Below are 13,994 nucleotides of genomic sequence, written 5' to 3'. Positions count from 1 at the left end.
TTAAAAAGTAATTAATTTTGTAATTTTATAAAATAAATTAATCTATTAATTGTTTCTGACCATTCAATGTTTATCCTTTCATAGTGCTTTTCTTGTCTTTGCCTTTTAACAAAAGGGCTCTTATTTTATAATTTTCATGAGATGAAAAATAGCCGATGAGGATTGGCCGTTACTATTGAACATCAATGTGACTTGATGTTATATGGATGCGTGCAACTAAGTCAAGTGTAAGGTATATTTGTTTAAACATTTTTTAGAAAGGGTTTATAAAATGTGATAAAAAAATATTTTGAGATTTTATAGAAAAAAAATAGAAACGGATTTCTACTTGTTTATATTAAAAAAATTACTTAAAAAAAAAAAAAGTTTTAGAGTATTGAAGTATATGGACATAAATTGCTTGTAGAGCCTGCCAATAAGCAAGCAAAACTGTTCTAGTCTTCGTTGCAGGGACTTGTTGACTGCAAGTTGCAATGCAAAAGAGACATGTTTGGTTACAGTAAAAATGAAATTTGATTATAAAATAAATGAGAAACAGCTCATTTTCAATGCTAGACCTCTTCAATAAGAGAGAAAAAAAGATATGTTTTTTGTGAGCTCCCAAAGATGCATGTATTTTTTTCTCTTTAACCAAAAAAATTCTCACTTGTAATAATTATGTTGCATAATTACATGATATTCAATGTTGAAAGAAAAATTGATGTTGAAGACTTTCTGAATTTTGTTTTCAATAAAATAATATATAATATACTGTACATGAATGAATAAATATTTATTTTGTTTCACTAAGTAATATTATATTTTAATAGTTTTAAAATATTTAAATTATTGACTGCAATGCATAACGAAATAAAATATAATATTAATATTATATTGCAATGCATAACAAAAAAAATTAGGCATTATTTTCATATCACTTTTTTATTCAAAATCTCTCTCATTTCTTTATTTCCTTATCTCTCAGTGCTTTGACGAATGCATCATGTTAACAATGGCCAAACTGAGGTCTCGTGGCTTTTTTTCCTCTCTCTCACTGTATTACTACTTCATGGTTTGCTCAGCTATGAGTAGAAAAAGCATAACCACAGATGAATTTGCGCTTCTTGCATTGAAATCATCCATTACTTCAGACCCCTATCATATGGTTAACAATTGGTCGAACTCCTCTTCGGTATGCAGTTGGGTTGGCGTCACGTGTGATGGGCACCACGGAAGAGTGAAGGCTTTGAATCTCAGCAACATGGGTCTTGGAGGTACCATTTCCTCACAATTGGGGAATCTCTCCTTCCTCGTGGAGCTTGATCTTCACGGCAATAGCTTCTACGGTCAATTCCCACAACAGTTATTTGGATTGCACCGACTCAAGTTGCTCGATTTAAGCCACAACCATTTTAATGGAGAAATATTGACAGGAGTTGGAGACTTGTCAAAACTTCAATATTTGAATCTTGGCTATAATAATTTCACTGGTTCTATCCCACACTCTGTATCCAACTTGTCAAAGTTGGAGTACCTGATTTGCTCATTCAATTTCCTCATGGGAACCATTCCACCAATTTCCAACATGTCTTCACTTCAATATATCGGCTTGTCTAGTAACTTCTTGTCAGGTATGATGACAACGCATTGATTCAGTTTGGTTAATTAATTATATGTCTTTTGTATTTTGTATATATTAGGAAGATATGTTGAATTAGTTATTAAGCAAAGATGATATTTAATAATTATGTATTTCTGGGGGTGAATTAAAGGGGAAATTCCAAAAGGGGTTGGTGATCTTACAGGACTAAGAACAGTGGATATTGAAAATAATAGGCTTTCAGGGAAGATAGGGTGGAGAATATTGAACAACTCAACGTTGGAATACGTTGGTCTTGGTAATAATAATTTGTCAGGCAATCTTCCATCAAATATTTGTGAAAGGGTTCCAAAACTTAGAGCGCTTCATTTGGATTATAATGATATTTCTGGAAAGGTACCAAATGTTTGGTATCCATGCAAAGAGTTGGAAGAATTGAAACTATCCGCCAACCGTTTTGACAGAGGACGTATCCCAGCTGGCATCGGAAACTTGACTAAGCTTCAATATTTGTATCTTGACAGCATCAATTTGGAAGGTACCACATATTCCCCAACCCCCCCACACAATTTTTTTATCCTTACATGTAAAAGACCATTTTTTAAACAAATTTTACTTTGCGACATAAATGACTTCAAGAAAAATATTATTATTTTTTTTTTACTTCCGTTTGCACTTTTTATATGCCAAACAATTTTTAAAAAATATATTTTATAACAATAGATGATCTGTGTAATTGAGAGAGATATGCAATTTAAATTATTATATAAATTAAGGAAAAATATGTAGAGTAAAAAAGAAAAGAGTATCAAGCAAAATTTTATTGAACTATAGAGAAATTAAAAGTAATTTTCCTTATATATTATTTTTAAAAACAAATTATAGTAACTAACTTATAATTTATTTGACTAATTCATTATTTTTTTTAAATAAAGTGTTTAGCAAACAAAATTATTGTATTGATTTATAGTTTTATTTATTACCTATTTTGATATCATACTCTTTATTTCTTGAAAATATCTCCTTTAATGTTACACTATTTTAAGTTTGTAACATCTATACTTTTTTATTTTTCTAGTAAATTCTTATAATCTTTAAACAAAAGATAAGAGTTGAAAATAAAATAAATTTTTTTTTTCTAAACTAGTTCAACAACAAATTTTATCAATTATTTTAAATTTAATATTTTAATAAGCCAGCCTACAACTTTCAACTAATTTATCAGTTATTTTTTATCAACACACTATAAAAAAAATATATCACTTACTAAAATGTTTACGTGATTTAACCTATGTTAGTGTAGCCTTTTTCTCACAGCAATAATGTATTTTACTGTTAATATAATACTATAATATTTAAGTTAATGATTTAATTTTTAGAAAAAATTAGTATATATATATATATATATATATATATATATATATAAAACTTAATTTTCACTTTTATTTTGGTTTGAATTTTTATTTATTTTATTTGAATTCTTTAAATTTCAAAGTGTTTTAAATAAGTTTCTTTTTAGTAAAAATAATGTTAATTTTTTTTATGATTTATAATATTTGGCTCTTTATATAATTTTGGAATTTTTTATATTTTTTATTTCTTTAATAAATATTTTTTTAATTTATTAATGAATAATATAATAATAAAGCTTTACTTTAAACAGAAATAAATTTAAAATATTATGATTAGTTTTTTAAAAACTAACATAGTAACTAATTTTAATAATTTTTTTTTTAATTTGTATACTTTAGTTAAAAATATATTATAAATAAAAAGAAAGAGAGGGATAGGTTAAATGGGTGTTTCATGTAGATTGTTTTTGAAAAATAATTAATTATTTTGAACAATTCTTTTGAGAAAATTTCCAAGAGATAAATAGTTATTTCCTAAAAGCAATTTATAAGTAAAATATTAATTGTTTTTAATGAATAATATTTAAGGAATGTTTGAATACACAACTTATCTAAGTGCTTATTTGATAAACTTTTTTAAAATAAAAATTTATCTTATAAATTTCTGAATAGAACTTATTAAAATAAATAAAAAATAACTTATTAAAATAAGTATTGAACAATTTAAGAGAATCATAAGCTCTTTTAAACACGCAGTTACATTGAAAAGAATATTGATATAATAAATTCTCTTTCTTTCTTTTTTTCACACACTTATAATATAACTATATAAGTGAAATGACATATCTGATGAAAATGTAATTTTTATAAGAGAATAAAAATAATAAAGTTGGGCATTTAAAAGTTATTTAAAATTAAAAGAACAATTCTAAAAGTTTGTTAACTATTCATGATAAAATTTAATAAAATTAATTTATTTTTTATTATCGCGTGAAAGAATAGTAATTTAATATGTTGCATACCCAGCCACAGACATAAACATGGTTGTTTGAAGGACCTACACTTGCATTGATAAATAAAATTGTTATATGTATGGCACTTACATACAGGTGAAATGCCATTCTCCCTTTTAAACATCTCTTCTTTGAGGGAGGTCAACCTTGCGAAAAACAAGTTAAATGGAAGTCTCCCGATGATGTGTTTTCGGCTTCCACAACTTGAAAAATTTAGTATAGGAGTTAATGAATTTGTTGGAAGCATTAGAAGATCAATTGGCAACTGCACATCGCTCAGAGGGTTACTTTTAGGGAACAACTTTTTTAAAGGTACCCTCAATTTGCTATCTTCGTATTACTTGAAATTTTTTATAATTGAAGAAAACGATGAACTATGGATGCATTTTCTATGGCTTATCATAGTCAAAGTTAGTCCACACTGAACGACCAAGTCATGGCATTGAGGATTTGGATGCTCTCATGTTCTGGCGGAAACATGATCCTCATGTTCAAATTCACTTAAGCGAATTTTGAACAGTTTAAGTGAATTAAAAATGACTTAAGCAAATTATAAAAAAAAAAGAGTAAATTATATAGAAACTAACAGCATGTTATCAAAGGATAAAATTTTATAAAATTTATTATCAAAGTCTCATCCAGAAATATTTAACTGTGTCAGCAAAACATAAATAAAAATTTTATTTTATTCCATTCCATTAATGGTACACAATTGTTCACAATAAAATTTACTAAAAAAAAAAATTCATTAATACATAGACAAGTCAAAAACAAAAGAAACTGAAATATTCTATTTCATTCCATTCATATCAAATATCATCTAAGAATAAATAGGAGAGGATGAAAATAACGAAGAAACTGAGGCATTCTATTCCATTCCATTCATATCAAATATCATTCGGGAATAAATGGAAGAGGATGATGATAACGCAATGTCTCAGCTTCTTTTATTTTTGATTTGTATTAATAAATTTTTTTTGGGTAAATTTCATTGTGAACAATTGTGTTCCATTAATGGAATGAAATTTTTATTTATATTTTGTTGCAACAGTTAAATATTTCTGGATGAGTAAAATTGACTTTGATAATAAATTTTGTAAAATTCTATCCTTTAATAACATGTTGTTAGTTTCTACATAATTTACCTTTTTTTTTTGCATAATTCGTTTAAGTCATTTTTAATTTGCTTAAGCTATTTTTAATTCGCTTAAACGAATTTTAACATGAGGGTGATGTTCCTGCCAGAACATGAGAGGATTCGAATCCTGGCATTGACAACTGATAAATGCATAATAAATTTATTTGGCATTTAAGAATACCTGTCAATTATACCATCTTTTAAGGTTTAAAAAACACTTATAAGGATGTTTATATATTATTCACCAATAAAATTCTCACATCGTGAGATTCGAACTTATATTTGTATAAAATATATATGAATCCAGTTCTTATTAAATAAACCTTTAAGCATTCTTATGGGATACAAAGTTTTAACATCGATAGAGTCAAAGTATACTTTAAAGTTTAAAAAACATTTTTGTTGACGACAGCCTAGCTGTTAATAATGGTTATTTTTAAAAAAATTATTAATATGTTAATTAATTTAAACTAAACTACGTTATAACAAAATAAATAAATAATATGTGTAGGTAACAAAAAATTATAAATAATAATAAAATTAAACTAAATTAGTATATTAATCATTTAATTTTTAGTATGTTTAAATTTAATCTTTTATTTTTTTATTTTCTTCCTTTAACTTATTTAAATTAAGTATTTTTTTTATCAAAAACATTTATTATTAAAAAAATTGTTCATCGTCTTAAATTTCATCACAAAGATAATTTGATGAATTTTGTAACTATTAACAAAAACTCACCCGACAATTTTTTTTCTTCTTCAAACTTTAACAAAAATATTGTTTTTTCTATTTTCTTATTTATAATTTTTCATTGATAAATAAAATTATATTAGATATTATATTAAACACTCGTTATTGTTGGATATAATTAGAATGTTGAAATTAGCTATTATATTTCTTTGATATAATTTTTATCCTTTATTATTTGCTATTCTAAAATTACTGCTTTTTTATCTTAAATTTCATGATTCTCACACCCTTAATATAGTCTAACGTAGATCCATTAACCTTAATATAGTCTTTCTTTTGTTGTTTTAGATCTTTTAAGATTTTTCTAAGCTCTCACTTCAAATTATATTTATAATTATGCTTCAATTATAACTATCTTTTATAATTACCTATCATCACATTAAATTATTTAATTCGAACTAAATTATTCTCATTAAATACATGAGCCTTTGAATGGATTAGATTATTAAAAGTTAGATGAGCCCTTAAATAAATTTTTAAAATAATCTAATGTAATTATTAGAGTGTTGAAATCCAAATAAACTTTTTGATGTTTGTATGATTCAGAGGTGGAAACTTACATGTGAATAATGTTTAAGAAAACAGAATACTGGTAGTGTGGTGTATATGCATGGATGCATACATGTACATGTTGATTCATGGCATGATCTGTGCTTCCAGGTTCGATACCGATGGAGATAGGGAATCTTGAACGACTTGAGACACTAGCATTGGGATATAACAACTTGAGTGGAACTATTCCTTCAACGCTCTTCAACATGTCAACATTGTCATACTTATATCTTGCAGTCAATTCTCTCTCAGGCATTCTTCCCTCCGATATGGGACATGGCCTTCCTAACCTGGAGAATCTACAATTGTACGGAAACAAACTTGGTGGAAACCTTCCAAATGCTTTATCCAATGCTTCTAAGCTCTCTGTAATTGACTTGAGTGAGAATGAATTTAGCGGCGTTATACCCAATGTATTTGGAGTTTTGCCACTCCTCCGTTCGCTTATTATAGCTTCCAATTATTTGACAACAGATGATTCTCTTGAACTTAACTTCTTTTCTACGTTGACAAGTTGCAGATATTTGAAACATCTGGTGGTATACCAGAATATTCATCTACCAAAACTTCCCAAGTCCATTGGAAACTTATCCAACTCTCTAGAAGTCTTTTTGGCACAATCTTCCGGTATCGAAGGCAATATTCCACAGGAAATCGGAAACTTGAGCAGCTTGATACGTTTATCTTTGGGTAGGAATCATATAAAAGGACCAATCCCTGGTACAATCAAAGGGTTAAAGAACCTTCAGTTTTTGGGTCTAGGGTATAATCCACTGCAGGGACCCATCGTTACTGAGCTTTGTGAAATTCGTAGTTTGGATGCGTTTGATCTAACTAACAGTAACCTTTCTGGAGTGTTACCATCATGCTTGGGAAATATGACTTTTCTTCGATATGTTTTTATAGGATCTAACAGATTCATCTCTGCCATACCTTCTTCTTTTTGGAATCTCAGAGATATCTTAGAGGTAGATTTATCCTCCAATGCTTTAAGTGGAAATCTTTCCCCTCAGATTGGGCAGTTGAGAGCACTTTTACGGTTGAATCTGTCAAGAAATCAGATTTCAGGCAACATTCCTGCAACCATTAGTTTCTCGAAAACTTTGCAGGATCTCTCCTTATCGCATAACAAATTACGAGGCTCTATTCCTTCATCACTTGGTCAGATGGTAAGCTTGAGCTCCTTGGACTTGTCCCAAAATCTTTTGTCCGGTGTGATTCCAAAGTCATTAGAGTCGCTTACCTATCTTAAATACATTAACTTTTCTTACAATGGATTAGAAGGAGAGATTCCCAATGGTGGACCTTTCATATATTTCACAGCTCAATCTTTCATTCATAATAAAGCACTTTGTGGCAACCCTCGCCTACAGGTCCCTCCATGTAGTAACCAAGTTAGGCCAAATTCATCGGCAAAGAAGCTGCTTTTAATCAAATGGCTACTGCCCATAATTGTGTCAATCATTTTGGCTGTCACATGCATAGTACTTGTACGGCGTAAAAAGAAACAAGCTCAAAATCCCCTTGAAAGAGATTTATCAACTTTGGGAGCACAAAGAAGAATTTCCTATTATGAGCTTGTACAAGCAACTGATGGATTCAGCCAGAGTCATTTTCTTGGAAAGGGGAGCTTTGGTTCGGTGTATCAAGGGATGCTCGCTAGTGGGACGATGGTTGCAATTAAAGTATTTGATTTGGATTTGGATGCAGTATCGAGGACCTTCGATGCAGAATGCAATGCATTACGCAATCTCCGTCACAGAAATCTTGTTAAGGTTATCAGCAGTTGTTCAAATAATGATTTCAAATCTCTGGTAATGGAGTTCATGCCAAATGGAAGTTTGGATAAATGGTTATACTCTGATGAGCATTGCCTAGACTTCTTGCAAAGGTTGAATTTAGTGATAGATGTGGCATGTGCATTGGAATATCTCCATCATGGTTATTCAACACCAGTTGTTCACTCTGATCTAAAGCCTAGTAATGTTTTATTGGATGAAAATATGGTTGCCCATGTTAGTGATTTTGGCATTGCCAAGCTCTTAGATGAAGGGCAATCTAAAACACATACTCAGACTCTTGCTACTCTTGGCTACATTGCACCAGGTGAGTTCTTTCCTAACATAATTAAGTGCACCATATATTAATTATTCATACTTGTGAATATTTGATAACTAGTAATTAGTACATTGGCATGCAGAGTATGGATCTAAAGGAATAGTTTCTGTGAAAGGAGATGTGTATAGTTATGGGATAATGTTGATGGAAATCTTCACCAGAAAGAAGCCAACAGATGATATGTTTGCAGCAGAATTGAGCTTGAAAAATTGGATCAGTGAGTCAATGCCCAATTCAATCATGCAAGTTGTGGATTACAATTTAGTGCAAACACGGGGAACATATTGATGACACATTGCCTCATATATCATCTATTTTGGAAATAGCCTTGAATTGTTGCGCGGATTCCCCTGAAGCGCGAGCAAATATGACACATGTCACCGCATCATTAACCAAAATCAAGACTCTGTTCACCCCATGCCAAAATGGTTTCCAACTGAACAAATCATAAGCCAATGATTTGTCCCTTAGTCCCTTCTACGACTTCCCTGGTTTTTTGAATATATAAATTTTCAATCATGAATAAAATTTTAACTCTCGTTCTCCTCCTCTTTGTCTCTTCTGTTTTTTTTTTCAATTTCGTCTTTGCACCTTTGTTAGATCATTGTAAATAGATATATGTTGTAAAACTATAATTATCATTACATTAGAAATAAAACAAACAGCTTTTTCTCTTCTTATCAAACATCATCGATCTGTAATGAAGCGGTGTATGAGTCATCACACTCGATAACAACGACGGGACATAAATCTATATGCTTTATAGTTTAATCCAAACTCAGCTTATATTTTAAATACAAGAATGAAATGTCATTTATGTAAAGAAGTATGTGAAGACTGAGACATGCAAAAATAAATATGAACTCATCTTACAATTAAGCTGGAGAATACTATTTTTGTTTCAATGAAAAGTAACAGTAAAAATAAGTTACGCAGTGGTATTGAAGGCCATTAACTCCAAAGATTTGTATGCAAAAAGAGGAATTCGTATCAATTTAGCCAACCTATAACAGCTAAGCTCGATTGTACTTGAAACTATATTAAGATGGCATATAATAAATCAACAAAAAGAATGCTCTTTGAATAGTAGTTGGAGAAATTTCAATATAAAAAAGGAAATATAAGTGAAAAAGGGAAAGGAAAAAGAAGAGGCTCTTTCGGTTTGTTTTCCACCAAATTCTTTATACTTGATTCTTACAAATAAGATCTATTGTCACCAAATGTAAAATACTCTCTCTCTCTCTCTGTATATTTATATATATACTGTATTTATCAATATTTACCTCAGAACAACACACGTGACATATTCCAAAGAATGCAACCAGGAAACATTTGGGCGATCACTTGTGAAGCTGGTAATTTCTTTACATGGAAGCTTCACATCTTCAGGGCACTCACCCTCAGATGTCAAATTGGAAACATGGTTAAGTACTAACATCCCACTAAAATGATGATGCCTGACAGCATGTATGGCAGGAACCAATCATCCACCACTATATGAGCAAGTATGAAGAATTGAAGGCAAGAATAATAGAGTTTGATTCCCCAGCTAGAACATATTTACACGAAAAAACCATGGCAGAACAAATGCTATTACCAGGCATGCCATCAAGAAGTTACAAAATGGCTGTCCTCGCCAGCATCCGCCAAACCTACGGGATGAGTTACCATCGCTGTTCATGAATCTTCTTTCATTCCACTCTTCCATAAATCCAATACTAGCAACACCCGAAACATTTTTTGCAGTCTCACCACATATTTCACATAACCTGTGGTTCAAAATGTACGAAATATAAATCATTTATTTGATAATGGATTGTAACACAAAGGCACTCACTTGACATGTGACCATTATTCAAATTTGGCATTAAACAAATAGAACTATAACATAGAACAAAGGAACCTAGGATTATTCAATTGAAAATTAGTTTGGGGGGCATTAGGGAGAGCTTTTAAAAAAATTATTTGAACGTGTAAAAATAGCTTACAATCTTCTATAATCTTTTTTTTTAACTTATTTAAACCAACATCATGGAGAAGCTCATCAAATAAGCTCTTTTCTAACTTAAGAATAAGTTTTTATGTGATAAGCTTTAATTGAATAATCATTTAATTATGTTGTTTATCCAAATGATCAGTTAAAGTGGATTGTAACAAAGTTGTTCTCATTTGGAAAGGGAACAATTTCCATATTTGGACTGTGCTATATATAGAAGTTCATTTCACCGTTGATAAAAGTATAAGCTTACTTTTCCTAGTCCATGCCCCATATGTCATCTGAACAGAGGACATCAGATCCAAAAGAATCTCCACCAAGGACAACCAACACAAACGTGACAATAAAATGTAATAATTTGCTAGTTGCTAAACTGGGACTTGATGGCATCATATGGATGTCAATTACACTCAACTCAAACACTAGAAGCAATTTACTAATCATTCTAATCCATAATATTACATCCTAAAGGAGGAAACCCCACTGGGTATCAGGACGCATTTGTCCAACTAACCCTTCGTAGAACCCATAAACTATAGGAACTCCAAATAGGTGATGGCTATTTGCAAGGTAGAGCTATGTCCAGGTGCAGTAATGATATGATGATAGCAGTTCTCCAACCACAGATGTAACAGTCCAAAGCAAATAGCAGTGACCTTTACTAACCAGTTCACTAATGATGAATGATAAGAAAATTCAATTTCTAGAGCTTGACCTGAAATTAAGCATAATCTTAGCTATGAATCTGGAGAGGACAAGAAGGAAAACTAATAATGGTATTGGAAGTTCTACTTCTAAAATCCTATTATAATCTAAGAACACATTTATAAGGGTGCAACAGAAAAGACAAGTCATGGAAAGACAAAAAGATAAACCTATCCAATATCCAACATTATTGATGAAATTTGAAATTACAAATATTCCAAATTATCAGGGGCAACTGCAGCATGCAGACACACGAGCTACAAGAGGGCAAGAGGAATATTTGCTTATAGAAATTGTGTCAAATTGGACAGTTAAGTAATAAGAACATATGAATCCCTACATATATTGGACAACATCAGGAACATGATCAATGTTGAAAGCTCCAATGCAAAACTTCAAAAAACATCTTAATGTTATTGTTGATCAACAAACTAGAATCAAACTGATATTTGGCAAAAAAAAGATACCTGTTTCCCTTAAGCTTGAACCATGCCTCTGCACAATGAACGTGTGCAATGCCTAGCTCATCTTTACACGCACAACCAAGCTGAATCAAATCTGCACTCGTAGCACTATTAACAGGGCCAACAGTTGTTGCATCCGAAGGTTGCCCAGAAGCCAGATGGCAAATCCTACAAATCCTTTCACCTTCAGAATTTTCATAATACCCCTTGTGGCTGCTGCACTTTATATCAATCACACACGAATTTTTATCAGTTTCAGACACCTCTTTTGTTGCTTTCATGGATACCAAGCTCAACCCTGATTCGTTAACTTTTGCTCCCAATTTCCTATTATCTTCGTTGACATATTCAGTTTGAACAGACTCTATCACAACCACAGTTTCAACCACTTCCTGATTAACCAAATGATTTGAATCATAATTAGTTCCCTGATCAACCCCAGGCAATTTATCACTGATATTTTCTTCATCATGCTTGTCCTGACCCTTAACTTCCTCAAGCCCCTCCTTAATCTCCTTATTGGATACCATTTCCTTACCCACCTTTCCTGAACTTCCAGCTTCTCCACTCATACTAATTCTGCCACCCAAGCTGCTCCCATCTACAGCATCAATTGCAACCACTTCAACCAAATGAGTCAAATTCCCATCCACCCCTTCATGAACCTGATCCAATACCTCACCTCCGCATATGTTTTTGTCTTGATCCATTAACTACTCGTTCCACTATCAAACCTGAAAAAAATACTCCCAACAATGCTACAGCACAAACCCTACCTTAAAAAATGCTCCTTTTTCTCTAATTACAGAAGATGAACAATGTGATCAAACGAAAGGTGGAAAACACATATCTTTCAACGACCCACTTGCTGATTTGAGACATAATCTTCAAATATTCTCACAAATAATCTATTTTCCTTTCTCAATATAAAAAAAAATGAAAACGTGGGATGTCACCTATGATATGGATGACCTCACTCTCCAAGGAAACAACCCCCAAACAGCCGCAAAGACAAGAGTTTACCTCAAAATATTGAATTCCACAAACGAGTTCGAAGTGGCTATGTTTCAAATTTCAATCCAACCCACGCCAGGTAAAACCTGCGTGGCTTGCTACAGGTGGTAATTGGAGGAAAAATAATGTATTTTAAGTGGGGAAATAGAAGCAGGATTAGGTGAAGAAATGAACTGGGAAAAACAAGACAACTAGATTGAGTGCAACTGAATCATTAGTTGAATTGGGTTAGAGAGCAAAAAGCAAGGGAGATAAAAGGGTTACTTTGTCTTTATTGGACAATTTTAACAGAAACCCTTTAACAAAGGGAGAAAAAAAACAGTGAAAGGGATGAGAGTGCATATTACAAAGGATGAGTCTTTATTTATTCTTAATTTAGTTGCAAAAGTTTTAAAAAATTTAATTTTCTCCTTCAATGTTATCCGGGGCAAGAGTTTGTGATGTGAATGGCGGTTGAAATGGGCAAGTGGGTGGGTGGGTATGTGGTGATGTTTGTCTACTGTACATGTTAGTGCCGTAACCAGAACCTCCAACTAGAGGTTGTGGTGAAGTTGGACAGATTTTCAAGGACCATCAAAAATTGGTAATTAACATGAAAGCCTTTGGACTCAGGTTTTCACTTAATAGTGACAACTACTGGCCACTGATCTGTTAGCCATAGGAGAAATATTATCCATTAATTTGTTCTCTTTCTCGTTCCCTTTATTTGTGTATGTTGTTAATTTGTTTTTTGTGTGTGTATTTGTCGTTAATTTGTTCTTTCATGCGCGTCTGTGTATGTTTTTTTCTTAAAAAAAAATTGTGAGTGTGATGTTGGTAGTTCTACGGATTATGAAAAGAACTTGTACGATCACAATTATTTTCTGCAGTGGAAAAGAATTTTTCACTTTTATGAACTCCACAATATTAAATAAAATTCAAGTTCATAAAAAATTGTGAAAAAAAAAAAGAGATAATTTATCCTCCCACCCAACTCAGAAGGTACGAGAAATCCTTAAACAGTGGTCTGGAAGAAAGCGTACGTAGCTGCCATGAAATATCAAAATTGAAGCTGTCTCTATGCATATCACTTTGTTGATGACTTGTCATAGGTGCAATGTAAGTTATTTATTAATGAGAAGTTGAATTCTTCTACGAGATAGGAGATTCAAAATTTCAAACGTTAGGCTTGTTTAGATGAATAGAAAAAAAGTATAAACTCATATATATATATATATATATATATATATATATATATATATATATATATATATATATCAAAATTTTTTTACATTAATATAAATTTAAAAAATTTATATTTAATTTAAATT

At 31.1% G+C, this 13,994-nt stretch overlaps 1 protein-coding gene and 1 pseudogene across 1 annotated transcript; one reads left to right on the top strand and one right to left on the bottom strand.

The window, feature by feature from the left end:
* The first annotated feature begins 991 nt into the window (after positions 1–991).
* On the top strand, positions 992–8,956 carry LOC113852110 (annotated as a pseudogene).
* Positions 8,957–9,088: 132 nt separating this feature from the next.
* LOC113871454 lies at positions 9,089–13,243 on the bottom strand. Its single transcript, XM_027508553.1, has 2 exons — positions 11,674–13,243; positions 9,089–10,274 (listed from the first exon to the last, which is right to left on the bottom strand). Exons 1-2 carry the CDS (start codon positions 12,378–12,380, stop codon positions 10,055–10,057), a joined length of 927 nt encoding a protein of 308 aa, XP_027364354.1. The 5' UTR covers positions 12,381–13,243; the 3' UTR covers positions 9,089–10,054.
* Between the last annotated feature and the right edge of the window lie 751 nt (positions 13,244–13,994).

This window comes from Abrus precatorius, unplaced genomic scaffold (genome assembly GCF_003935025.1).
Source record: "Abrus precatorius isolate BTA unplaced genomic scaffold, Abrus_2018 Scaffold10, whole genome shotgun sequence".
NCBI lineage: Eukaryota > Viridiplantae > Streptophyta > Magnoliopsida > Fabales > Fabaceae > Abrus > Abrus precatorius.
The sequence above is the reverse complement of the archived record's forward strand: the minus strand, read 5'-3'. Positions and strand labels throughout refer to the sequence as shown.

Coding starts and splice junctions, on each gene's coding strand:
- LOC113871454 (XM_027508553.1), bottom strand. CDS start 12,380: ATGGATCAAGACAAAAACATATGCGGAGGTGAGGTATTGGATCAGGTT. Junction 10,275..11,673: donor TTCAAGCTTAAGGGAAACAG/GTATCTTTTTTT, acceptor TTTGAACCACAG/GTTATGTGAAATATGTGGTG.